This window comes from Ictalurus punctatus, chromosome 3, assembly GCF_001660625.3.
Source record: "Ictalurus punctatus breed USDA103 chromosome 3, Coco_2.0, whole genome shotgun sequence".
Classification (NCBI taxonomy): Eukaryota; Metazoa; Chordata; class Actinopteri; order Siluriformes; family Ictaluridae; genus Ictalurus; species Ictalurus punctatus.
The window spans coordinates 23,053,192-23,079,809 of NC_030418.2; the positions used below are offsets into that span (position 1 = coordinate 23,053,192).

The 26,618-nt window shown below is 36.6% G+C and overlaps 3 protein-coding genes across 3 annotated transcripts; 1 reads left to right on the forward strand and 2 right to left on the reverse strand.

The window, feature by feature from the left end:
- Window positions 1-428: 428 nt before the first annotated feature.
- adam8a (ADAM metallopeptidase domain 8a) lies at window positions 429-8,702 on the reverse strand. The gene is given in 25 exon segments (NM_001200069.1): window positions 429-904; window positions 1,005-1,079; window positions 1,232-1,303; window positions 1,440-1,496; window positions 2,029-2,064; window positions 2,150-2,333; window positions 2,514-2,625; window positions 2,736-2,820; window positions 3,088-3,168; window positions 3,254-3,416; window positions 3,504-3,576; window positions 3,949-4,144; window positions 4,542-4,631; window positions 4,737-4,914; window positions 5,032-5,174; window positions 5,322-5,403; window positions 6,259-6,428; window positions 6,541-6,609; window positions 6,711-6,773; window positions 7,072-7,261; window positions 7,722-7,798; window positions 7,890-7,968; window positions 8,049-8,122; window positions 8,310-8,410; window positions 8,620-8,702. Coding segments are annotated over 25 exon segments (2,553 nt in total). The 5' UTR covers window positions 8,672-8,702; the 3' UTR covers window positions 429-853.
- Window positions 8,703-10,553: 1,851 nt separating this feature from the next.
- znf511 (zinc finger protein 511) lies at window positions 10,554-14,843 on the forward strand. The gene is made up of 6 exons (XM_017464041.3): window positions 10,554-10,833; window positions 12,206-12,279; window positions 12,941-13,142; window positions 14,102-14,226; window positions 14,367-14,546; window positions 14,648-14,843. Exons 1-6 carry the CDS (start codon window positions 10,627-10,629, stop codon window positions 14,715-14,717), a joined length of 858 nt encoding a protein of 285 aa, XP_017319530.1. The 5' UTR covers window positions 10,554-10,626; the 3' UTR covers window positions 14,718-14,843.
- Window positions 14,844-16,330: 1,487 nt separating this feature from the next.
- On the reverse strand, window positions 16,331-17,819 carry msx3 (muscle segment homeobox 3). Its single transcript, XM_017464042.3, has 2 exons — window positions 17,295-17,819; window positions 16,331-16,907 (listed from the first exon to the last, which is right to left on the reverse strand). The coding sequence occupies exons 1-2, from the start codon at window positions 17,692-17,694 to the stop codon at window positions 16,492-16,494; spliced, it is 816 nt and encodes a 271-aa protein (XP_017319531.1). The 5' UTR covers window positions 17,695-17,819; the 3' UTR covers window positions 16,331-16,491.
- Between the last annotated feature and the right edge of the window lie 8,799 nt (window positions 17,820-26,618).

A 26,618-nucleotide genomic window follows, 5' to 3' on the forward strand; every position in this document is an offset into this window, starting at 1 on the left:
TAGGCCCATACACAAAATTTTATATATATATATATATATATATATATATATATATATATATATATATATATATATATATATATATATATATTCATCACTGAAGGCTGTGATTTCCACCACTGTAAGTACATTTAGAAATTATGGATCCATTTTGGGAACCACTGCTAGACTACCAAAATATTGACACTAGAAGGACAATATTGACAATATTGTGAAAACAGTTATAATCATTTATTCATTCTTAAAACCATCAATAATGTTTAATTAATTAATTAATTAATTCAAATTATTTCAGCTCTAGAAACTTAAAATCTTCAGGCTCTCAGACCAGCTGAGAATTGTTAAAAACATGCCAGAATAGTAGTAATATTAATATGTCTGAAGAAGAAAAAAAAATCAACTAAAAAAGCACAAACAACGATGCAGTCTTGACAGTGTTTGAATATTATTGTATTTGTTACCGAAATGGCAATTTGTTAAATTACAGTGAGACAACCTGAACTGTTTTTCTGCATACACTCCATACTCTATATAACGGAAGATTCTGCTAATTATTAAAATCATCAACACAAATCAAGTTCATCAAGAAGTACCATAACAGAACATTCTTCAAGCAGCCACGTCAAGTAAGACATCAAAGAAAAAGGGAGTACATCCCAAAGGACTTAAAACGTTCAGTTCTTTGTGGGATTATTTTCCCACCATTTTGATGCCCGTCCTGTTTCTCCCTGCTAAAGTGCACACAAAGGTCTGAAAAATCATCACAGCTGTGTCCCTCGTAGAGGCCTTAAGATTGCTCATAAAACTTCTCATGAAGCTCTCGGTGATTCAGAAAAAGTCACTCTGCTTCCCATCATCTGAACTTTGGAGGAGGTTTGAAAGGAACCTTTGGTGCTGCAGCTGCCTGATGTGCAAAACAATCAATAAAAGATTCAGACAACTGATTCAGTAATGCGGTCAGTCCTGAATAATCAAGTTTAATTGTTTGCATTCAAAAAACTCACCTGAGGGTAATTCCATGTTGGGTTTGTACCTGATGGTTTCACAGGAGGCACTGGAGGGAGTTTTGGTTTATTCACCTATAAAAGTGAACAAAGCAGAACCGTCAGATTGTATAACGTATAATTATGTATTAATAACGTTCAAGCAGAATCAATAGGAGGCAAGAGAAACAAATAACGACAAACACTTCACAATATTCAATAACAAGCAGTATAATATAAAGACTTACGGGCTTAGTAATCAGTGGAGGTAAAGGTTTTGATGGAGGTAGTGGTTTAGATCCAGGAGGCAAAGGCTTTTCCTGGATTCAAAGGAAGATATTAAAAATCTAACAATTAGAAGAAACCTACATGACTAATGACCTTTAAGTGTGATTCTGAAAATGTAGCATTATAATACAGTATCAATACATTGTAAATGCTTATTTCAATCCACACCTGAGTGTAACTAATGTAGTTGGGAACAACAGGACATGGACCTGAAGTCTTCAAAACCTAAAATGTGAATCATAAAAGGAATGTGAATAAATATATGGATAAACAATAGTGTAAAGGTGAAACAGGTCATAGATCAAGCTGACACAATTAGCTACAAATACAGTCATTGCCATAAGTTGTATTGTTGCTATGAGGCTAACGCTGCAAACAAGTAATTGGTGTCTCTCCCACCCGACATATTTTTAGTAAATTTATGCTTATACACTTGTGTCAAATCTAGTTTATCAGTAACGTCACACAGACTTGCCAGTGCTGTGTAGGACAGCATAGCTTTCTGTAGGCTGCAAAAATTCACTGTGCACATGCATTTATGGTCAATGTGCACATTAATGTAAAGGAGTGAGACAGATTTCATGGATTAACTGTTAGCCACATAGTTCTGATGCAAAACTGAAGAAGCAAACTGTGAACACCAAGAAAATGCTGTCTGACTGACTACAGTTAGTACAAACCTGTGGGGTGTTTGTTTGTTTGTGTGTTTGATTGATTTACTGAATCTTTCCTTACATAATTACAATGAATTAATCACCTGTTCCATCCTGGATTGTTCTGCTACCATTGGAGGCTGCAGATAAAATGTAAGCAGTCATCAGTATTTGGGTATAATCAGTATAAAAGTATGCACAGGTTAAAATGATAAATAATCTAACCTGTGGTGGAGCTCTGCTAGGTGTAATGGGAGTAAATAAAGGCGTGCAGGCTTGTGTTGCAGATGATTCTAGAAAAGTGGGCTGGCTGATACGAGGGGGTCCACATTTGGGGCTGTTCTTTGCACTGATTGGCTGAAATGCTGGGTTGCACTGACCTGGGTAGACTTTCATATCCGTAAAGGAGCTTGCGGATGGAAACACACACCAACACACACACACACACACACACACACACACACACACACACACACACACACACACACACACACACACACAAATAAAACTTAAGAAGTTGTTTTACACCAGAAATATGACAGCTGATTATACAACCACAATTAATAACTTGATAATAACTTGTTCTAACCTTCTCTTGCTGAATATATTTTGTTTTTTACAACACATCAAGAATCCAATAATAACAGTAATCAGTAGCAGGATGCCTATGATGGTGGTCACAATTATGACCACATCTTGCCCTGTTAGACAAAATCAGATTTGACATGGCAACATCAGCCCACTATCAAGCATTCCCATAAACATTAAAAATTGATAACCTGAATAGATTGATTGAAAAAAATTGACTTACAGTTTGAAATGTCATAGAGCTTCGTGTCACAGTAGGGGGGAGCCCAGCCTGGATCACAGTGGCACTGGTTCTCATGGTTACACACCTATGATTAAAACAGTACAGTCACACATGGTGAAAATCTCCCCATCAGCAGGGTAATGTCAACTAAATACCCCAAACAATGGAATAAAGGTCAGGTTAAAAGGGCATCTACACCTATTATTTAAAAGACCTTTAAAAATTCCAATCTGTTTCATTATAATGAAAACTTCTCTTCATCTATTAACGTTTTTGTGTACTGCAATTCCTCTTAGTTTCTGTTCATTTGAAACAGATAACAGAATCAGAAATGTTTTATCTGTATACATACCCCATGATTATTGCATTTTGCAGAGCAGTTAGCAGTTCTATAGGTGGTTGTAACATCCTGGCAACGGCGGTTGTAACACACCTGTCAATAAAAAGTGTCAGACTTCCAAATTTAGAAGACATGAGTACAGTAGGCAATAAACTGAATACAAATTTCATTCAATGACCTTGTTTGTCCCACATTTGGTACCTGATGGCACCATCCCTATGTCCTCTGTACCAGGTACATCCACAGCCTCTTTGCAGTTTGTCCCGACAATAATTCTTTTCGTTTTCGTTATTGGAAGATCATTTCCACCTGAGCAGTATATTTTCCCACATTTGTTGTTTCTATAAAAAATAATAATATTGTTATTCTAAAGTAAACACAGTTATACTATAAGTAATGCAAAGTACAGGTAGCAAAAGCAAACTTACTGTTGGGAACATGTTGGGTGTCTGGGCCACTGACAATTGTTGTTAAAACATACATCATCACCAACATCAGCATCTAGAAAGTGAATAGATATTAAATTAACAAATGAATGCATATTCATTCATTCCTGCACCTTCTGTAACTGCTTTATCCTGGTCAGGGCCATGGTGGATCTGAAGGTGTACACACACACATTCACACACTGAATCTACTGCCATGTTTTTAGGAGGTGTAAGGAAGATGCAGAAAGAACATGTACACAAATGGCAAGCTCAGGATCAAACCATGGACTCTGGAGCTGTGAGGTGGCAATGTATTCTGCTTTAAATGTATTCAAATAAAAATCATTTAGTTTAATTTTAAAGGGCAAAATATTTACATATTTACAAATATCCCCACACATATATTTTACAAACTATGAGGGAAAACACTCTGGAGAAAGGGTACCTGGGCCCCACAGTGTCTTGCAGTGCTCCTGGTGTGTTGGACACTGGCCATTATAGCAGTAGCCTTGGTTGGAGTTACACGGAAGCCCATTCATCTTGTAGTCATCTTTGGGACATTGTGCTAATTTCCCTGTACAGTATTCCTCCAGATCACAGTCATGAGCAGTGGGTCTACACAGACTTCCTGCTTGCTTTAGCTGGAGGTAGGATTAAGTATAAAGAGTTTAAACAATGAAACTTTGTGTACTGTGTTTTAATAATATATAACAAAACATTTATCCTGGTAAGAGTAGCACATTTTTAGACAATAAAATGTTACTGATAGCACCCAAATGCTAACAAGGTACCTTAGAAATACATAAAAGTGTCACTCTGACATGCACACACAATTTTTTCTAACCTTTTCTAATACAACTCAATCGACTGCTTAGAGTGAACTATCTAAACAAAGAGTATGCAGCCCAAACACGCTAGGTACTATTATCTACTTGGTTCTTACACTAAGTGGAATTGAGATGAAAGGCTTTAGCAGAACTCAAGACAATCAGCACCTAAATACTGAGCTGTAGTGAAATAAATAATTGTCGTTATTACCTTGCACTGGTTACAACACTCCCCATGTGCGCACTCAGAGCCTTCTGTCAGTCGGCAGGTGGTGGCATTACAGCAAGTGTTCTCACATTCCTAACAATGATCAGAATTATTATTATTTATAACTGTAATGAAATCAGAGTTATAAATCAGAGTTATAAATAGATTATGCTACAACATGATTGTATACATGATTACCTGCAAAGTTCCACAGTCACATTCCTCACCCTTTTCCACAATGGCATTACCACATACTGGCCCCCCAAACAGATCATTCTCATTTGGAGCATTTAGCAGGCAGCGAACATCATAGTTCTGTAAAAATGTCTCCAAAGCCATTTTGCTACAACTACTGAAGAACTCCGGAAACACATATCTATGGGAAGATGATGAAAGGAAAATTACAGGAAAAAGCAAGCTTAGCAATACTGGCAAACTGTGTCTTTTAGTTTTAAATAGTGTTACAAAAAAAAAAAAAAACTTTCATTCTTACCCAATGCTCTCTCCCATGATACAGTTCTGTCCAGGTTGTGTTTTTCCACAGTCACAATTTGATGTATCATGTGACATGCCCAAGTTATGGCCCATTTCGTGTGCGATAGTGGCGGCAATACCAAGAGGATTGTTATTATGGTCCTGAAGAAAGAACAATACTTTCAGTTGGTGCACATGATACCTCTGCAGTAATATGAATACATTCATAAAATACAAGAATCAAAACTAAAATAATAATTTTATACTAATTCTTTTTCCAGCACTGAAGGTTGATTATGTAAAGCAAACCTCGTTCACAGCACCGGATGAAGGAAAGCACATAGCATTCAGGGGAGCCAAGCCAACAGTCGATCCTTGAAAATTGACCCCACTGCATCAATTCAAAAGGGAAAAGAAGCAAATATGGATATATATTTCTGCAAAATATATATTCAGACTGTCCAGGTCACAATTAGAACAGCATGACACAATCACACAAATGATCACATTTCAAGAGAATAAGCAAAAATATTTGTATAAAATATGCACAAATAGTAACTCCTGAACTTCATTAAGCATGATTGGAATAACAGTTGTGTTATGGTCAGGTGAGACTAAATTGAAGCTTCTGGTCATGCACACTGTCAGAATGTTTGGTGCAAAAAGAGGACAGCATACAATGAAAAGCATCGGATAGCCGCTGAAAAATCTGGTGGTGGATTACTGATACTTTTGGACTGTTTAATGGCTAGTGGTTCAGGGCTTTTGTGAATATTGTTGGCAAAGTACTATAAAATTGTTTTCGGCAGGAGGTTCACACTGGGCCATGGACCGTTCAACAATGTTTAACCCAGACCAACACTAAAATATCTGGAATTTATATATTTCTGTAAAGCTGTTTTGTGACAATGACCACTGATAAACGTGCTATAGAAATAAAATTGAATCGAATTGAATATATTTCTAAGATCAACACATACTCTACATTTAAACCCTTTTGAAAACATGTGGTCTGAATTATACAAAACAATCCACATGTACAAATCTAGGTATATAAATGAGGTAGTTAGCATTTTAAACCAGTGTTTAGCTGAAAATGGCACTTGAGGAAAAAGCAACATAAAATATTATATTTAAAAATATATAATGTGTTAAAATACAGTTAAATATCACTCAGTGCATGTATTCTTCATTATATGTATTCATTTTTACTCATTCTCAGTAGTTTTGAAGTTTGAAGACTCACGTAACAAACTGTGCATTGTCATGCTTCTTTCTTGGCAGGAGGTCTGTCTGACGCCATTTTAAAAAACGGTCCAGAGTATAATCAGGCACACTGCTAACGGCAAACCGATCTCGATCATTCCAGATCTCTAATCCCACCAACATAACACGAATGTTCAGAGGACGATAAACCTGCAAAGAAAGTGTTACAAAATATTGTATTCAGTAATACGTTTCCTAATATATTAATTTTTATTTATATCATTACAGTTCCAAGCACAGGTAATATAACAAGATGAAATACCTTGTTCACATGATTAGCAACTTCCAGCATTCTCATTTTTATTGTATTCAAGCTTCCATAATTCTTGTACTAAAATAGATACATATATTAGTTTTTTTAAGAACAAAGTATTTAAAAAAAAAAAGAGGTCCTGGCAAGGCTTTACAAAAAATACACACATAAAAACATACCTCTGTATGATCAACCACTATAACCATCTCGATATATCGTCCTCCTTTGGGTACTTTAATGTTCTAGAGACATGAAAATTGTTTTAGGTTTATATTAGAGAAGTCCACTTTTAGAAAAAACAGTTGAGGAATCCTAACTGAGGAACCATTAAAGGCTTTGTGTAAAATGCTACAACGGATAATTTGCCTAGCAGAATGGGTTCCATGTAGTACCCTTTTGGAAAGCTAAGAACTCTTAATTATCCAAAGAAGTCTTGAAGAAGTTTTAAATTGACGTTTTTTCCTAAGAGTGCAATATCTATACACAATTAGAAACTCAGCAAATAAAACCATTACAAAATATTAATTATACACTCAATACCATGTTTCTACTTTTATACAGTCCAGCAAGTCTCGGCGCAGCATCGTAATCATAGACAGTATCATTGATGTATCCATAAGTTGCCCTCTTAGTCCTCAAGTGCTCTTGTTTGTAAACTGCATGATCTCCTTTCACAGAATCCTCCAGTGGCTCAATCAGATAGACCTGATTTTCTGCTCTAAAAAACCCTCTGAAAAATATTAACACCAGATATGTTCAATAAAAGATGAGGATTGAAGTAAGCATACTTTATTGCTTCTCATATATTTATTTAATACAAACTGCATTAACTGTAAGCATACTTTATACTATGCAATGATGTTTACACAGCATTTATTTACAGACCACAGATTGCTATAGTGAAGTCTACCAAAAAAAACACAATACAATCTTAACCTTATTCATAAGAAAATGACAATAGTCAATCTGTTGGGTTTTTTTTTTTTTTTTTTTTTTAACTGCCTTTAGTCTGTGGCCTCATCATAAGAACTTTTTTGTTTTGTTTTATACATGTATATCATCTTGTATACATAAAAATATCAAACTAGGCTTACTTAAATAACAGACCCTCAGCTTTTGTAGCCTATATGTTTAATAGTCACATTTAATCAACTGAAAGTTTGCAGGTATCACAACATAGCTTTCCTTACCGCATTCCTGTGCACATGCCAACACTGACGGAGGAGTCATTTATATTTCGAATGTGTCCCTGATAGTAGCAGTGGTCCTGCAGAAAGCAAAAGAGATCAATCATATCTGTACTATTAAATATGTACAGGCTATAAAGGCAAGGTTTAATAGATCTTGATCTGTCTTACCACATTAGATGGATATGTAGTCTCTTTTATCCCATCTTCTGTGTAATAAGTCAGAGAGTAATTCTTCCCTAGGAACTCCCTACAGTGAAAACACATGATTAAAATGTAAAATTGATGTAATTTTTTTGATTATTTATACATTTGCTTTTAATGTCCCACCTATTCTTTTCCAGTGATATTGTAAAGGTTTTCCCATCAATGTCCAAGGCATATTCAACTGCAGTAGGATATTTCTATTGGCATAAAAGACATTCAAGTTAAATATATATTACTTAGATTTGTTTCATTGTCTTAAAACAGTTTTGGTATCTAATGTTTAAACTAAGTTATAAATTAAACTCTGCTTATTACTTCGTGATTAAACAGTATGTCTTTACAACATTTATTTGAATATTTATTATGACACCCAAATGATTGCACCTCTTGATGAGCGGTGCTCCTCTTTATTCGCCCCGGCCGCAGTCGGACCACCTCGTAGCGCTGCACATGGGGTACACGCGCATGCGCAGTTCCACAGATATCTGTTCAATGAGTTAAATTGTTACTTTTTGTGTGTTGTGTTTCTAATTCCAGGTTAGATGTATTACATATCTATAATCACAGATGTCGCTGATTACTATACCCCCCCAACCAACACTCAAATAGCATCATAAAGGCTACCACGCCCTTCAACAGATTAAAAAAAAAAAAAAAAAAGTCATTAATAGATCATTGTCATGTTTTTACTCACCCCAAACTGAAATGTACGAACAGAGTAATAAATATAATCCAGTATAGTGCATGGTTGTCCTGCTGTGGTTCTTGGCTGTTAAATGAGGAAACATCGGACCTCTCGGACTTTTCTTGTAAGTTTCACCGACGCTCCGCCCCCCGAGTGAGAATTTGCTGAGAATTAACATTAGCTTGAAGAGTGTGTCAGTATCCGGGAAGAGCCACTCATCGTAGAGTCAACGCTATTTTTTTTTTTTTTACAACAAAAAGGGATTTCCCATTTAAACCACACACGCCTCCTACAGGACTATAACTAGCCTATTCATAGCCTAAATGCAAACTACATTAAAATTACAGTCAATGGACTAACTCATAAGGGCTGTTATATAGAAAGCTGCTGATTTGCACACAGCTGTATAGAATATATTCGTATGCTGTAGCATTACAATTTCCCTTCACTGAAATTAAGGGGCCCAAAACCTGTTCCAGAATAACAATGCCCATGTGCACAAAGTGAGGTCCATGAAAACATGTTTTGCCAAGGGTGGTGTGAAAGAACTTGAGTGGAGTTCAAACCACTGAACACCTTTGGGATGAACTGGAACACTGACTACACTCCAAGCCTCCTCTCCTGACATCAGTGCTCTTGTGGCTGAATGGGCAAATCCCCACAGCCACGATCTAAAATGTAGTGGAAAGCCTTCCCAGAAGAGCGAGGTTATTAGGGAGTGGAGATCTGGAATAGGATGTTCAAAAACACATCTGGTGTTATGGCCAGGTGTCCACAAACTTTTGGGCGTATAGTGTATATAGGTTAGTATGAAGGAGTGTTTCAGAGGTGCCTCAAACTGTAAAGAGAAGTCAAAGATGGCAGGACTGAGGCAGAAAATCGCTCGTACACTTGTAATGCAATTGAACCTTTGTCCTAAACCATTATCCTTGTAAAATCATGGAATCTAATACTTTCAGCAGCACTATAACAAACAATGCAGTAGTTCCTAGTTGACTGATGTACAGTCATTAAGGATGTGCTGTATGTGTCCATCTGGCTGCTCTGTTCTTTTGATCGTTTAGTCCAAGGCAGGGGTGACCAAATCTTATTCACAAAGGGCCAGCAGGTTGCACGGTCTAATACTTTTTTTTTCTAATACTTTTTTTAAGACTAATATTTGTATAAGGTCATAAGGTGTTGTACAATGTGAGGACCTGAATCATGAGGTATTGGTCAGTCAGGGATGGACTTAGCACTAAGCAGAGGTGGGCAACCGCTTTTGGCCCCCAGAAGCCAATATATACTGACAAGTTGGGCGTTTATATATATAGTGTGAGCACCTGAATTCTGAGAACAATTACCTGTCATAAACACACAAAACATCCATTAGTAAATAAGGAGAAGTTGTACAGATGTCCTCAGTGAAAATGACGTAAAATCCGTAGTGACACTGAAGATTCTTAAATGCGGGCTTGTTTGTGTTCACATAAATATATATTCCTTATGAAACAGGATGAATGTGCTTGCATTTTTATACTTATACTACTACTACTACTACTACTACTAATAATAATAATAATAATAATAATAATAATAATAATAATATACACAATAGCGTTCTTCTTCATCTTCTACGGTACTTCTGTATATCTATAAAATATATATATTTTTAAGTGAAATGCAGAACAAAAAGAAAGTCTGAGAAAGTCTGACACTGATGCCTCGGTTGATTTTGAAGCAGAGAGTCGATGCACTGCTTTTGGAATTTGTGCTGTTAACCAACAAAAGTCACGTCACTGTATTGCCATGTGTTTTCCCAACATGCCGGAACGTACTTAGTGCATTACACTCTCAGTATGCGGGCTTTGCTGCCCTCTTGTGGCTATAGTTTAGAGGTACAAATAAAACGTTTTCTTTAAGAGACGGTGTTTGGGACCTGTGAGACACAGACTGCAGTGACGAGTCAATGACGTTTAAGGAAGTACTTGTGAGAAATGAGTGTGTTGACAGCCGGAGATAGGACGTACACGAGCTATGTTGCAGTCTACTAATTTGATACAACTTTTGGTTGGATGTGATGCACAGAGAATCGATATTCATTCAGTACCCGTTGTCAAAAATTCTAGTGACGTATATTCTCAGCAGTTTGCCAAAAGAGGCGATGGACTGGAGGAAAACAGCTCACCGTTTAATTTCACACCCCGGACAATTCGTTTAGACAAAGATGAGGAGTTCTTTGTGGTATGTTTTCTTCTCTGATCTTTACCATATGAGTGAGTGTAGGTTAGAAGTGACAGTCTAATGCCACAGTGCTGATTCTCACCACTGACTTCTCGGAGTTAGGGAAGTTTATCTGGTTTAAAGAATCAAAAGTATTATATATATATTTAAAATAAAGCGTGTAAAATAACAACAAACTAATCATCTTAAAAGCTGCCAAATCCAAATGAATTCCCATCTTTTCTATCTTATCAGTTCTTGATATTGGGGAACCATTGTTTGTAAAAGACTGGGATTTAAAGAAAATTGTTTCCCGGCCTTGCGCATGTAGAAACTGTAATAATAATAATAATAATAATAATAATAATAATAATCTAATCTAAGCAAACAAAAACATTAATATTCTAATTACTTTGTGTGTGTGTGTGTGTGTGTGTGTGTGTATGTGTATGTATGTATGTATATGTATATATATATATATATATATATATATAAATATACACACACACACACACACACACACACACACACACTCATTCATTTTACACACACACTCATTCTTTCTCATTCTTTTTACACACACACACACACACACACACACACACACTCATTCTTTTTTTTGTTTCTAAATCGCTTGTTCTTAATTCCTCCCTTATTAGTGCAACTTCCCTAATACATATCACATTTCATGTTTTCCTTTTTGAACTTGAGTCTGAAAAAAGGCTGAAAGTCTGGAAAGTTTAAAACTTCAGTCTGAAAAATGCTCTGGCAATATGTCAAGGCCAGGAACCCTGGAGACACATGGCAATTTAGGCCTTAGTGTGTTGCAGAGCACTGGGTTCGAGTAGTGCAAGTCTGCACTGCATATAAAGGCTTTCATGAAAGAAGTGTGATGTATGGTGCTGCAAAAACTGTGTTACTGTCAAATGTGATTAGTTATTCCATGCACAAGATGTTGACTTTTCATTTCACTGCATCAGCTGTAGTTCCAGTATTCCTAGTGGCAGCAGGAATGTAGAGGTTGTAATCTCTATTTAAATCTACAGTGAGTGTCTGGCAATCTACTGATTTAACATCTATATAAGTGACTGCCAGAGGTCTGATATATTGGCAGACCTACATACTATAGTGTTGGTAGTTATGAAAACTAACAAATAAAATGATTAGTTACTTGAATTAAATGGGTTTATATTAAAGTTCAGTAACTTAAAAGTAAATAGTTAGCTATAATTAATATACCTAATATCCCAACAGATGGATTTTTGCCACTCTTCTGTGATCCTGTGTGAGTCTGTGTATTTTTTTTTTTCTACAACCCGGGGGATCCTTGGTTGCAAAAGTGTTTGTATTTTGCATTTGGTTTCTACCGTAAATTGTTCCCTCTTCCCAACAGGATGGCGATGTGCACAGACACTTATACTTGCAGGATCTCGTGACACCTCTCACAGAAGAATCTCCATCATTAAAGTGAGTGCCATTCGGTTAGTTATTAGATATATAGAAGAGCATTGTAACCTTCTGACATGTATTGGAATAAAACTTGACAGTATGTCTGTGAGCAGTGTTACTATCATCCTGTTAAAAGGAACAATGTATGTGTTTTTTTTTGTTTGTTTGTTTGTTGTTGTTTTTTTACACAGACACTTTTATTCAGCAATGAATTCAGTGTTTATTGTGGAACATTTTATTTTACCATGTATAATATTTATTGAATATTTTCATTTTACATAGGTGGCTTATTATGGAACCAACATAATTTACCAGATGAAACAAACACTTTTAATTTAAAGTTTACCAGATTTAGCTATTTATCGGGGATCATTATTAAAAACAATTGGTGAAAAATAAAAATAATTTGATCAGTTCAACACCAGTAATTGCTTCCAGGCTCTTAATAATTGGTGTGTCTTTTTTAATAAACATTGTTCAGTGTTTTTTGAAATACTATCAGTTATGTGTTCAGTAATGAGTGTTCTGTCCTAAAGTCTCTTGATAGCAGTAGTGTGTCATCATATTACAGACCTACAATGAACTTGTGAATTTTTAATATATATTAATTTGAGATTGAGGTATAATTATGCATATTATAATTAAGCACTAACTTCATATGCCTTTGACTTACATTAAGCATTTCAGAATTCCAGTGTCACATTGCCGGCTGTAAGCAGCTTTTCGACACTCTTGAGGGATACGAGCACCACTACAATTCACTTCATCGTCATGTGTGCTCCAGCTGCAAGCGCTCCTTTCCTTCCAACCGTCTGCTGGATATACACATATTAGAGTGGCACGACTCTCTTTTTAAGGTCATGGCAGACAGAGAGTGTATGGTAATGTCTATACCAGAAATGTCCATGATCATTATGAAGTATAAATATTACATTTGCATTTAAAGATACAATTTTTTAACGCTGTTTTGTTATGTTATACGAGTTCCTGCACATCCAAATGCCCAGTATGGAATTAACACCTTCAGCATTTACAAACACTTGAATGATTAAAACCAACGTTGGAAACTTTGCCGTGTGATTCATGCAGCGCACCTTGCACCTAGCAGTGTCTTAGTGATCGGCAGCTAATGACAAATAAATTAATAGTGAATTAATAGTAGGCTAGTATACTCCTATAGCTAAATAGTCAGAGGACATGTTGCATTGAATTTAAAGTGAAAATTAGCACTGCTTTTGGCATTTGCTACAGCTCTGAATCTTATAATCCCCCACATCAAGAAAGCGCATAATACAGGAAGAACTTGTTACACACGTTCTGAAAGAGAGGGACTCTCCAGAGAGATCCCTTTCATAGAAATTAGATACAGTAGGCTATTAGAAGACACTCCTAATGTGCAGCAGTGTATCTTTTACTTTCTCTGTTTACTTAGAAGTAAACCTAAAAGTAAAAATTACCCCACTGGAACACTTTTAAAAACAAGCAGCCAGTTTTTACAGTAAATGCCAACAGCCACTATTTCACTGCTTGGCTGTTATCAAAAAATATGCCATGATTTTTTATCTGATGTGTGTAGCTTATGCCGCCATCTTTTGGCTGTAGTCAGTGAAGTGTATTTTTGGGAAGTGGAAAATCATCCGGTCTTTGTTTACCCCTTTGTTTTTTGTCCATATGCTTTGTTTAGGAAAATATGAACTGCGTTCTTGCTTTGTATGGTATCCTAATTGTTAACGACTTAAAATAGCATGACCACATACAAAATGGAAACAGTCTACTCCTACTACACAACTGGGAACAACTCGACTCTTGTTAAGATGTCCAATGTAATATGGCTTTTCAGTATCAGTGTTTGGTTGAGGGATGTGGACTGAAATTCCAAACCAGCAAAAAAAGGAAAGAGCATCTGATCACTACTCACAGCTATCCATCAGACTTCAGATTTGACAAACCAAAGAAAATGAAAAGGTTTGATTGAAATTTTTTATTCATTATGCAGTTGCTGTTAATGGTTCGTGATTAGTGTTATGCCCATTTTTACTTAAAATCTTGCTCATGTAATGAAATATGTTAGCAGGTTGTAATAAGTTATTTTATTCATCTTTCAGAGGAACAAAAGAGGAAAAGATTCCTCAGCAGGATGAAAAGCGTTTGACAGGGCCTGGTAATGTAGTTAGTCGACATGGAGAATTAGAGAATTGTGAGTTGATGGATTTTTCTCTGACCCAAGAGTCTGAGAGCCATGAGCTTGCCCTTCCTGAGCGACAAAAGCCACATTATACTTATAAGTAAGTATTTATAAAATATTCTGTCTAAATGCCATAACAGAATGTGACAGTGTGTTGATATTTTAAATGTTTATTTAATGTCAATTTGTTATTTTGTTCAGGGTGCCACCAACTATTTGCTTTGGCCATGGCTCAGTCAGAGGCTTCAGAGGTGGAAGGAAAAAGAAGTAGAGGAAAGCTTGCATTTGTTAAATACTATATCTTTTTATATGATCTTACATTTATCCATGTCCAGAATTATATTGGAGGACTATTTTTTACAGTAAAAATAAAGCAAAAGCAAAATTCCAATGTCAATGTAATTGACTCTTTATCCATTATTCTTTGGTTAAATTTGTGCAAGGCATGTAATGAACTGAACACATCGGAATTTATATTTACAATCTTTAGTAAGCATTTTGTCTTTAAAATGTTGCACTGGTTATTGCGCAGATTTAGAGTGTAATTAACTCCTTATAAATTGAGAGTATTCACTGGAGTTGCCATTAAGGTTTGAACCCAAATGAAGAACAAATTTAAACTCTGAGAACGAATTATTTAGAATTTTGATCATGGTTAAGTTAATTTAGATGAACGGATAATGCATAACCAAATAGAAAGCTCATACTGAGCTAAATATCAAACTTAATAATATAAGTGACTAGTTTTCCTATTAATAGCAACAGTTTGTTGCTTATGCTTATAAATCCAACGTCCAAATAGTCGCCTATAAGAAAAATCATTTTAAATGATGCAACACTGCGCCTTCCCGAAAATGTTCACATATTTAATTATATTCGTAACAAACTACCTGGATCTTTATTATGCAGTGGGTTAAACTTTACTCTAAAAGGCAGAACGATCTTTACACGTATCTATAGGCCTATGCATTTGACTGAACATGTAAATAATAGAGAACATCATTTCCGATTTTATTTTAATAATAAAATCCTGCAGGTCGGGTCTGCAGTTTACTCTCTAGTAAAACAAGTCACACTCATCTTGTTCAAAATGTATTTTTTTAATACAAAAAGATTATTTTTTTCTATTTTTATGTACAAATATATACAATAATTTACAGGAGGTAAATGTAAACACAGTATATAAATATCAATTCTATTCGTAATTTCAAATGTAGTTGAAAATATCTGTATGCTACTATATACGCGTATTTACAGTTATAAAAAGGTCTAGAGGTTAATTTTACAATCTATCAAACTATAGGATAGTACATGTAGCACAAGGGTATTGTGGATAAACGAAAAACCAATGAAAGTTATCCTTGTGGGCAAATGTAAACCCATTAAACGTTATAGCCTTCACTATTAAACCATCGGCTCTGAGACAAGCGAATATGGACCGCGAGTACAGCTGCTGAAACACCCTACAACAGTAAACAAGGAAAATTACAAGTACCTCGGCAATTTTTGCAAATATAGTCGTAGTGATATTTGAAAATCATTTCAAGTGAGGGGTGCTCGATGTGTATTCAAATAATCGGGTCTTTCAGATGGCCTTTCTGGCCTTCAACATTTTGGGGGGGGGGGAATATATATATTGTTCCAAAATGAAGTGTTCAATAACAGGCTTCATGTGAAACACTGATTTTTTCCAAAGATTACTTTACCTTTAATTAAATGATTTAAATTGCTGCTGATTTAAAGACTTGACGGTTTGACGAGTTTTTTTTTGTGGGGGGACTATAAGCCACAGTTTTTCATTTTTAAGGGCACCACGGAAAGCTTTCTATATATATATATATATATATATATATATATATATATATATATATATATATATATATATATATATATATATGTAAAATTTCTTAATTGTCGCTCTCAGACTTAAATGTGTGTAAAGGCTCGCGCCAGTTTGTTTTTACTTTCAAAGTCGTACATTTGAACTTGTCCGCTTATGACCGGCAAAAAAACAACAGTCTTGCAGGTAATTACACGGAACACATTTAAGACAAATAATACATCCCATAGGTAACAGGTCCTCCGAAAAGTCCCGGCACGGGCAGTGAAGGCCGCGGGAAAGAGCTCGAGGCTGCGTACAGACCGGGAGAAGTCACGTGCGCTCCCAGCGGGAAGGGGAAGGCGAACGCCGGTAACAGAGGCTTCGAGGCGAGTTTCAGTTTCTCTAACTCGGCTTCTTGAAGTCTCTTTGCTTTCGCTCTCCTGTTTTGGAACCAGATCTTCACTTGGGTCTCTGTAAGATTGAGGGAATTGGAAAACTCCGCTCTTTCTGCAATGGAGAGGTACTGCTTCTGGCGGAACTTTCTCTCTAAAGCTAGCAGCTGCGAGGTGGTGAACGGGGTCCTGGGTTTTCTGTTGTTCTTGTGTTTTCGGAGCGCGCATGGAGACGGACTCGGGTGTCCTGTAAAAAACACCACACACACACACACACACACACACACACACACACACACACACACACACACACACACACAAAGCAAAACACAAGTGTGAGAATGACAGATAGAATAAGGTAGAAGTAAAGAGGCATACACAAACCAAACAGTTGGACCATTTAAAAGGTACAGGCTTGGATATGGATTGTTCGATTTTTTTATTATTAAGGTCCATTTTTGACAACATACTTTGATTTTCATAAGATTTTCCCCTAGAGAAAACCTGTTCCAAATCATCTACATTAAGGCTATAGGCTGCATGAAGAAACATGACATGTGCGTGTCAAGAACATTGCAAAAGCTTGCTACATAGCCTAACGACTAGGTAGATTTTGTTTTGAATTGGCACTTACTTGGAGGAGAGGCGTATGACGGTGTCTGAAACCATCCGCCCTGTCCCTTCTCATTTAGCTCCTCCGAGTCTCCTCTTTTCCCCACAGCTAAGTTTGAGACGCTCTCCAGCGGCAGTTTCCTGTCTGTGTAAAGACCCATTGGTGAGAGTTGTGATCGCTCCTCAGAAGGGGATATAAGCCCTGAGTCGGATGCGGAATATGAAGTCCTGGAAGTAACTCTGTCCGATATTAGAGACTCCACACTAAAGGGAAGACTGAACGCCTTGTTTTTACATCCTTTGGCCGCCGCTCTCTCGGTGCTCTCAGCCTCTTCTGCGTCCGTGTTTGCGCGCTTCTGTGCTTCACCTTCTTGGGAAATAGTTCCTTGAACAGAGCTCATCGTGGCGGGTAAAGGGGCCATACAACTTCCAAACTGCCAGGCCCTCTCAATTTAACTCGTCCTCGCTTCTTTTCCTGTCTGTCATTCGCCGCGTCTCTACGACGCTTCCTTCTCTCTTGTATAGCCCAAAGCTCTCCCAGCTATAAAACTCCCAAAAGTTCGCTTTCTTCTTTGCCGCCCTCCAATCGGCGCTTGATTTTGCCCACATGACTCCCCATGTCTGCTTTCTGATTGGCCAGTAAACTTTCTTAGGAACGGACGTCAAAGTGATTTTGAAAGAAATGTGCGTGGTCAATCATACTTGTCTTGCCGCGGTGGTTTATTGATGGCTCCAGGGCTCCAGTGTTTGAGCTATTTGAGAACTTTTGTTGCAATTAACCGGAGGGGCCAGAGAGAGAGAGAGAGAGAGAGAGAGAGAGAGAGAGAGAGAGAGAGAGAGAGAGAGAGAGAGAGAGAGAGAGAGAGAGAGAGAGAGAGAGAGAGAGAGAGAGAGAGAGAGAGAGAGAGAGAGAGAGAGAGACTCTCTGCACTCATTAGCTTAACCCTTATTGAAACCATGCATCAAGACAACTAGCCACTTCCTTGGGCCTTTCTTCTTTGATTTTTTATTTTTTTTGTTGTGTGTGAGAGACATGTATTTGTTATAAAACTTTAATACATTAAAATCTTTTTAAATCATTTCAGCCATATCGTACATAAAAATGATCGACAAGTAGGCTTATTTGTAAACTATTTTTTTTCAGCAGAATGTTTAGGAGGAAATGTAGGCTATGCAGAAATTACACTTTAAGTAATAAAGACAAAACAAAGTGCACCAATTAGATCATGTTTAGCTTGATCTTCAGGAACAATTGATAAATGATGGGAATGAATGAATGACGATTGTGTCACGCCACATTACAGCAGTTTAAAGCTTGTCTTGGCCCTTTAAGATTGCAAAAAAAGCCTCTATTGAAACGCAACTGGCAAGCCTTCACCGTAAGTCAAAGCATTTCATAAGGCAGACAAGTCGTGCTTTGGAAGGCGCCAGTCTCGGCGAGATCAAAAAGGAAGCTACCTCGGGGAGAGTAAGGCAGCGGGTAGCTCCACTTAACCAATTCTCTCCTGCAACACTTTAATGGCAGGGAAATAAGTGCAGAGCTAGCGGTTCCCACACACTGCCACTTTGCTGCTGCACGCTCAAACCTCACCAAACTCATGACTGTTCAATCAAAACACACAATCGGTGTTTTGTTTTGTTTTTTTGTATTTTTAGATAAAATTTTTCTTCAACGAATAGACTTCAAACTTTTCAAACCGGTTTATGTTCTCCTGACCGTTGTAAACAAACCATTCACACGAAGGAAGTTAAATATTTCACAGTGCATTTAATTACATTGATTGCTGCTTGTGCTGCTTGGAAATGGTTTGGGTTTTTGTTTTTTTTTTGGAACGGAAGTATTTTAAATATAGGCTATTCAAATAAATCTTTTATATTTAATGTATGCATTTATAATATTCATAATTGTATGGTTTCGTTCGGATTGTGAAGCGAAAGTGTGTTAAAATTCGATGTAGAGCTACACACTGCATTTTAAAAGCAATATTTACTAATGAAAATTATTTATATGTTTTTACACCATAGCGTATTTTTTTCCGGCTAAGTACATTCAAAGGAATTTAATACGTTTGAATATTTGATTTATACTAATAAACTAACTCCGCAATTCTTTTTTAAAACACTTCGTATTTTGCTCGTATTTGTATCTTAAAATTTTTAAGGATCCCGCTGTTTCTTAACAGTGACTGTAATGTCTGCATTGGTCTGTTTCCTACAATTTAAACTGTAAACAAAAACAAAAATAGTAGTCACCATTTTATGACTGAACAATTTTCTAGATTAGGCTAATTTAATAAAACATTGAAAAGCAGATTTTCCTCCTGTCAATGTTAAAATAGCCTGAGAGCTTTCAGTGTGCTTCAGTTTGCTCTCAGGAAGGTGGTGTGTCAGTGTAATGGCTGGGCCCATGTATCCTCCTCTAATGAGAGCACTTGTGAATGTTCTTCAAAAACCAGTGCACATATTGAAGTGTTTACTTCCCTGAAGGAAGTGGTCTTCTGATTTATTACAAAGCAGAATACTGTAAACAGTGTGCTGCTCTTTAACTCAAAATGACAGAAAATGACAGGAGGCTAACTTATTAAAAGAGTCTAGTGAATTTGTCTCTGGCAAGGGCATTTGGGGGGTTTAATTGTTTACCTCTGTGCCCTATTACTTTACTAAATGTTTGGAGATATAATATGCCAACACAAGTATCATGAATTTTCACATTTGTGCCTCAGTAAGTATGCTAAGTTCATTCCAAATATGACCTTATTTTGTTGTTGTTGTTGTTGCACATCTCAGTATATTATTTTAAGGAGTTTGTCATTTGTGAATTATACATGTTTTATATCTGAAGTGTTTCTAAAAGAAAAGTAAATCACATTAGTGCTTTGCATTTTGTTAAACATATTACATTGACCCATTGTATTTAGTGTCAGAAAACGAATGTGATGTGAGTTTTTGTAATGAGTGAAATCATGCCACTAATTATTGTGCTATTATGCGTTATGTTCATCATTATGAATTAGGACCACTCATTAAAAATATTTTGTAAATATTTTAAATAAAATATTTGTAATAGTAATTTGTCCCAAAAAATTGTCATCTGCACAGTATTACAAGCGGAAAATGAAAGTCCCTGCAGTATAATCACTTACTTCTGCTGTTGTTCAGTGGAGAGCTGCAAGAGGTCAGGCCTCAGTAGTTAAACATCTATATTATGTGTTGTATCTAACAATATCGCTGTTACTCCTTGCTTCTTTACAGCTATTAAGTAATTTCCTTCGCAGTCATCTAAGGGCATTATTTCACCTCTTGGGAATTCAATGTCATTCTGGAAACCTTGTGCCCCCACCCCCCCACCCTCTTAACTAGCCCTCTCAGCCACTTTTATTGAATAGTTAATTTTTCCTGTTGCTTTTCTTGGGCTTAGTATAATTGCTTGAAACATCAACACAAAATGTTTTTCTTTGGGAATCCCTCATGATTTCACTATTGCTTTGCCAGTGGAGCAGTTGCTTTGGTGCAGTGCAGTACTGTTTATGTTAGATCTTTGTGTGTGAGTTCAAAGTTTTGCAAAGATCTGATTTTGGATGGAATGTTTGTCTGTGTCCAAAGGGGGTTACATAGATTTCTCATGCATCCTCCGCCCTGATTCTCAAAAAAGAACTCTAAGAAATGAACATTTTAAGAATGTTACTGAGTCTGACAGAACTTTGAATGGTATATATATATATATATATATATATATATATATATATATATATATATATATATATATATATATATATATATAAAGACAGAAATGTTTTTACTTGCCTCTGTGAAAGATTTTGTAATGCTGCAGTCCATAACAAATATTACAATATTTACTTTGATTGATTTAATTTCAGCCAAGTTTGTATTGTACAAGTTCACGTCTTAAAGTCATCAGCAGGGTGATATTATCCTCTTGGCATGAATGGCTGTAATTACATAATGACAATTAGTACCCCACACAAGTTTGCACATGCACGTCCATCACATACCGAACACGGAGTACCACTCCCTATACCTGCAGCAGTTTCTTGTCATTACTCTGTTTCATCATTGGGATTTCATTTCTGTGCCGGTACAGAGACTGTAACAGATCATGATAAATATCTGGTGTCATAATATTATTATCCTTTTTTAAAACTGTATCTTTTAAGAAATGTTTTGGAATAAACATTTGCTTATAACACCTTACATGAAAAGGTGCAAATCATACATCATATTACTATAGTTAGCATGTAGACCAAACTATTCAAGCTCACAGCTATATATATATTGCATTCTAACTGTTTTGTTCCAACTATCAGTACAAGTTCATTAAGACAAAGAGCTTAGAATTTTGCCTTCAATTGTTATTATTATTATTATTATTATTATTATTATTATTATTATTATTATTATTATTATTATTATTTTATCATGTTCCAAATTTAAATTATTCAAGTCTAGTTCTGCGTGTTTTCATCTGAGCATCATGTTGTGTCACTCTGAGCTGCTCTGAGTCTCATGTGTACTGAAAGCCAAAGGTGAAGTTTTTCATCTGGATTTCATTGTAAAATGTCTCTGTATTAAACAACTGTGCAGACTTCATTTAAATTCTATGTGGTCATGTATTTCCTGTTACACGGCAAATGCTCATATGACTTTTATTTTAATGTTAGACTAAAGTGTGGCAGTAATAGGGTTGTTGTGTTAATTCATATACCGTACCTCTTCACACAAGCACCTTTATTTAAAAACTTGCTCTTGAAGTGTAATCTCACTGTTTTGCTTCAGGCTCCCTTTAGTGGTGCCTTGTTTCAAATATTTCCTCCTCTGACTCCGGCAAACATTTCTGTCACAGCGTGGAGGCAAGTAAACCATGTCAGAAGTCATTATAGAGCTTGAAAGCAGATCTGTCCCTCAAGGTCACCCTCAAGCGGGATGGTCATTTTCACAGAGGCAATGAGTTCATCTAGTGTACTAATTCCACATTTTTAAGAATGGAAAAAAATCAGAAATCAGAAAATCATTCTAAAGAAGCCTTTACATTCAAGAAACTTTGTATATTATGTGTATTTCATAGCATAATGTAAACAATGAATGAAATTAATGTACACATTATTACATTAAATATATATTTAATTATTTGTTTTTGTTCTTTCCGTCATGAATATATGCATTTTTAAAATTTCCTTATGTTAAAGATGATCTTTAAAAAAAAAAAAAAAAAAAAAAAATCTTCTCTTTATTTATGTAAAGATGCTGAAATATGAAACAGGGCAAATTATCACAGCCAGCATCAAGTAAAATATAGCTGTCCTATAGCAGAATGAAAGATCTTCTGAAAGATGTTCTGAATCAGGCTGAGCAGGATTAGGATTTGTGCATTGTTCCAGGATTGGATGCATTCAGAACTCTGTAGTAGTCTTATATACCTGTCACAGAGCTTCTACTTGAACATTTTTTCCCTATTTAATGTTCATGTTCATTATTATTATTTTGTATTCAAACTGACTCAACTGAAAGAAAATCTGAAAATCTTTATAATTCTTGTTCTGCTAGGTGTTAGGTTAATTATACCTTTTAAAATTTAAACCTAAGTATAAAAGTATTATAGCAGTTTTATAGGGTTTTTTTGTAAACAGTAAAATATGACAAAGGTGTATGTAATAACTGCAAACCTCTGTAGTTTTGCTTCTAGCTTATTTTAGACTCGATTTAGAATTGAAAAGTAATCGCTGCATAAGTTAAATTGTCAAAATGTTGAATCGAATTGAATATTGGGTTTATTTCAGTAACTGAATTGTTTCACTTCATAACTGAATGACCAGCTTTTCCTCCACTCACTTTAAACCAGAACACACTGGACTGTTGAGAGTGAAACCGGCAGAGGTCAGGCATCATAAATACTTAACTATCTCGAAAGGGAAACTGCTTTAGCAAGTCAGCTTTGGGTTTACATCCATACGCATAAGGTTTCCTTAGGATTATTTTTTACAGAGCCCTGAGGGGGCACTTAAAGTAGAGGCCTCGGGTGACACGGATAAGTAGAAAGTATGTTGACCTTTTATTTGACTTAACAAGAGCTTGACCTGACCTAATCATTTTAGGCTAACGTGGCCTAACATGGCCCCAGTCCTAGAGTCCCTTGACTTTCAAAAAAAAAAAAAAGACATTGCCTGCTTTAGCTCAATTGCCATGCTCTTGTTTTTGAACAATTATAAGGGTAAGCTACCCATGAACTGCTGAGCTGCCCTGGTGAGAAATTTAATCTACCACCTACAAAGCTTTATCCTTCTTTTCGTTTTATTAGGCAATCTGTATCAAGTGCTGCATCACTTTACATAGTCCAAAAAAAAAAAACAATTCATAATTATATTCATACAGAATTAAATATATGGAACCTTAATTTTAAAGCAGTGCTATTTTTCCAACATGGCAACTTCTGTGTTTAAACATAGAAATGTAGAATATATTTTACAGATGGCACTAAAGGTATACCACAGAGTTAACACCAACAATTGAGGTCATTTTCTGGATTCTGATTGCAGACTTGAACCAAGATTTTTGAGTGAAGGCCAGATACAATGAGAGTGGTCACATGACCTTCTCTGTAGGGACAAGAACTAATTGTGGCATCTTTGTGGTTTTAGTGAGCGACCAAAAACTCTGACCACACATTCAAATACTCTCTCCCCTCCCAGTCTCTCTCCAGTGGCCAGACATACAATGAGTTGGTTTTCACAAAAGCTTCTGCCGTAGCGTCAGTATTCCCCTTCACATGAGTCCAAGTTTGACTGAGGCCAAATTGCATAGCACAGAAATGTTTTCAGGGCAAATTCACTACAGCAGAGCTGACTGTTTTATCAAAGCAACTCTTCTGTGCAATCTCAGTGAGCAATCTCTCTGGCTAATTCGATGACAAACTAAAACTAGAAAGCATTTTTTGTGTGAAAAATGTTCAAAGGGCTCTCCTATTATGAAGTTAATTTCGCATTCTTAAACTATAATCGCTCTTATTGTGTAATAATTCATACTTTCTACAGCTACACTTTTAATGCCCTACATTTGTAGCAATTATTTTATTTGTTTATACTTAAAACCATCCCTGCATAGTACTGTAACAGCATATTTTCTGTGGTAACATGAAAGCATTCATCACTCAGCTTTCGTTTTTTATGTCAGAGGATTAAACTGTTTTCGGAACTGGTTTTAAAGCATAGATTAAAAAAAAACCTGTCTGGGTGTAATTACATCCAATATGTCAGTAGTTCCCAATCCTGGCCCTGGAAGTTGCTCTGACATATGTGATCCAACTAATCATCTAATAAAATTAAGTATTTTCCTGACTCAATGTAGGTGTATTAAAGCACATAATATACTAAAGTGGAGTACTCCAGGACCATGCTTTGTCAGCCCTACATTATGCAAGCTCAATTGGACAACAAATTTTTTTATTAGCCCCATAGGAGCTTATTTTTGGCTGTAAGGTTTGTGAGGCTGGGCAACCGAGGCACAGCGGAGCTGCTTGACAGGTACTCACGTGATTTAAAGGTTTTCCTGCGATTACAAGTGAGACAGGAGCTGAACAAATAAGTCAGCCTGATTGTCCTGAGATTACAATTTCCAAGTCCTCCCATGAAACGCAGAACAAAGCAGAGGGAGGAGAGTGAAGAGGCCCTCTGAATAAACAAGCCTTAAATTCTCACTGAAACTTGGTCAATCTGAGTTTATGAATGCTTTAAATTGGAGCCCTCTTATCCAGGGCTTATGTGTTGACAAATTTCTCTCTAGGCGTTGACCAGAAAATATGTTTTTTTTTTTAAAAAAGACAGCACAATGTTTATTTTACACTTTACAGAGGTTTGTGTTTTCACGATGCTTCTTTTGAAATGCAGACTGTGGGATGGAGGGCTGGAATGGGAGGGGGGAAGCGGGAGGATGAAAGCTTTGTTGTGCTTGGGTTTAATGAGCTGGAAAATACAATTGCACTTTTCTGACTGTGAAAATTGCTTTGAGGGCATCATAAATTAGCTGCTGGGAGATGGTTGAATTGACGAGGCTTTGTGTGATCCCTGCGCATTGCTCTCAGTGTGTCAGGCGGCGCCTTCTGAGAGACACGGCCAAAAAGGCACAGTGGAATTCAGGCTCTCAGTGTCCGGACAGTCAAGTGCTTTTCATCCCTTTTAGGCCCTCTGCTGTTTGTGAAGGCTTTCAGGCAGGGAATCTGTATTCTGTAACACATGGCTATGAGTTATGCCTTTGCTGTTGTACTAAGATGCAACAAGTGCTGTTCAGATTTGTTTATAATTCATTTGTGAGTTTATATTGTTTTTGGAGATTAATTGGATTATTATTTTGGAAACAGTAAAGGCAGTATATTTACCCAGCACCATTGAAATTTCACACACTTGGATTTCAGCTGCAATTTTTTTTATACCAATTATCCAACTCATATCTTTCCAATCAGTGGGAAAAAAATGAGACAAGTTGTGGTAAAACTTTCTCACTCATGCTTCATTTTCCACACTTTGTGGGCTTCTGTTAGCCTGGCCACAGTTCAGGCTTCCACTGCCTGCAGGCCTGCATATCTCTGCATTCTAATGCGTGGGCCCTGCTGGGTTTTTAACTTTTGCTCTATGTAATTGATGGCTTCCACACTCCGGCGGAGTTCCTCAGCCCTTTCCCTGGCGATTGTTGGTATATTTCTGCGGTTAGGGCTCCTTAGGTCTGCTATTGTCCTTGTGATAGAAGTGTGAGCGGGGGCTGAGGAGCAGGGACTGGGAGAAAGCGAGAAAAAAATGGCCCCTGATATTTAGTCAACTCCGAAGGGCACTTTTTATTCTGGCTTTGCAAGCTTGGCACATGCCTTCTGTTACTAAGTGGCTTTGTATTGAAAGACTCTGCAGCCTCCATTCTTTGGCCCACTAGGTGCCCAGACTTACAGCTCTGGCAGCTGCTGGGCTCTCCAAAAGAGGCTATAGACTACTCTCTGCAGGTGAGCTCTCCTGCCAAAGCAATTTCCAATCAAAGGCTCTTTTCAGTACACTCAATGGGAATCTGACTTCGTATGTGCCACTGCCCGAGAGAAGCATTCACAATGAGCGCCTTCTCTAAACATCGTTGCTCATATGGAGTGCAGCCATTCCGGCACTTTTGCTATTCATATTTTTCTCTCCACGATCAGAACCAATGATTGCAGTAAGTTCCTTTTTTTGGATGGTGCATAGGCAGCTTTTTTCCTCCTAGTAATTATCATGCGAGTTGTTACGCATTACTCATAAGGTGTGGCTCTGCCCTCCTCTCTGTTTCTCAAAGGCCTCTTCTGTTTTGCTCAAGAAACTGC

Excerpts from the sequence above, each read along its gene's own strand:
- msx3 (XM_017464042.3), bottom strand. The coding sequence starts at position 17,694 with ATGGCCCCTTTACCCGCCACGATGAGCTCTGTTCAAGGAACTATTTCC. Across the intron at positions 16,908-17,294 it reads GTCATACGCCTCTCCTCCAA|GACACCCGAGTCCGTCTCCA; the intron begins GTAAGTGCCAAT and ends TGTTTTTTACAG.
- znf511 (XM_017464041.3), top strand. The coding sequence starts at position 10,627 with ATGTTGCAGTCTACTAATTTGATACAACTTTTGGTTGGATGTGATGCA. Across the intron at positions 10,834-12,205 it reads AAGATGAGGAGTTCTTTGTG|GATGGCGATGTGCACAGACA; the intron begins GTATGTTTTCTT and ends TCTTCCCAACAG. Across the intron at positions 14,547-14,647 it reads AAGCCACATTATACTTATAA|GGTGCCACCAACTATTTGCT; the intron begins GTAAGTATTTAT and ends TATTTTGTTCAG.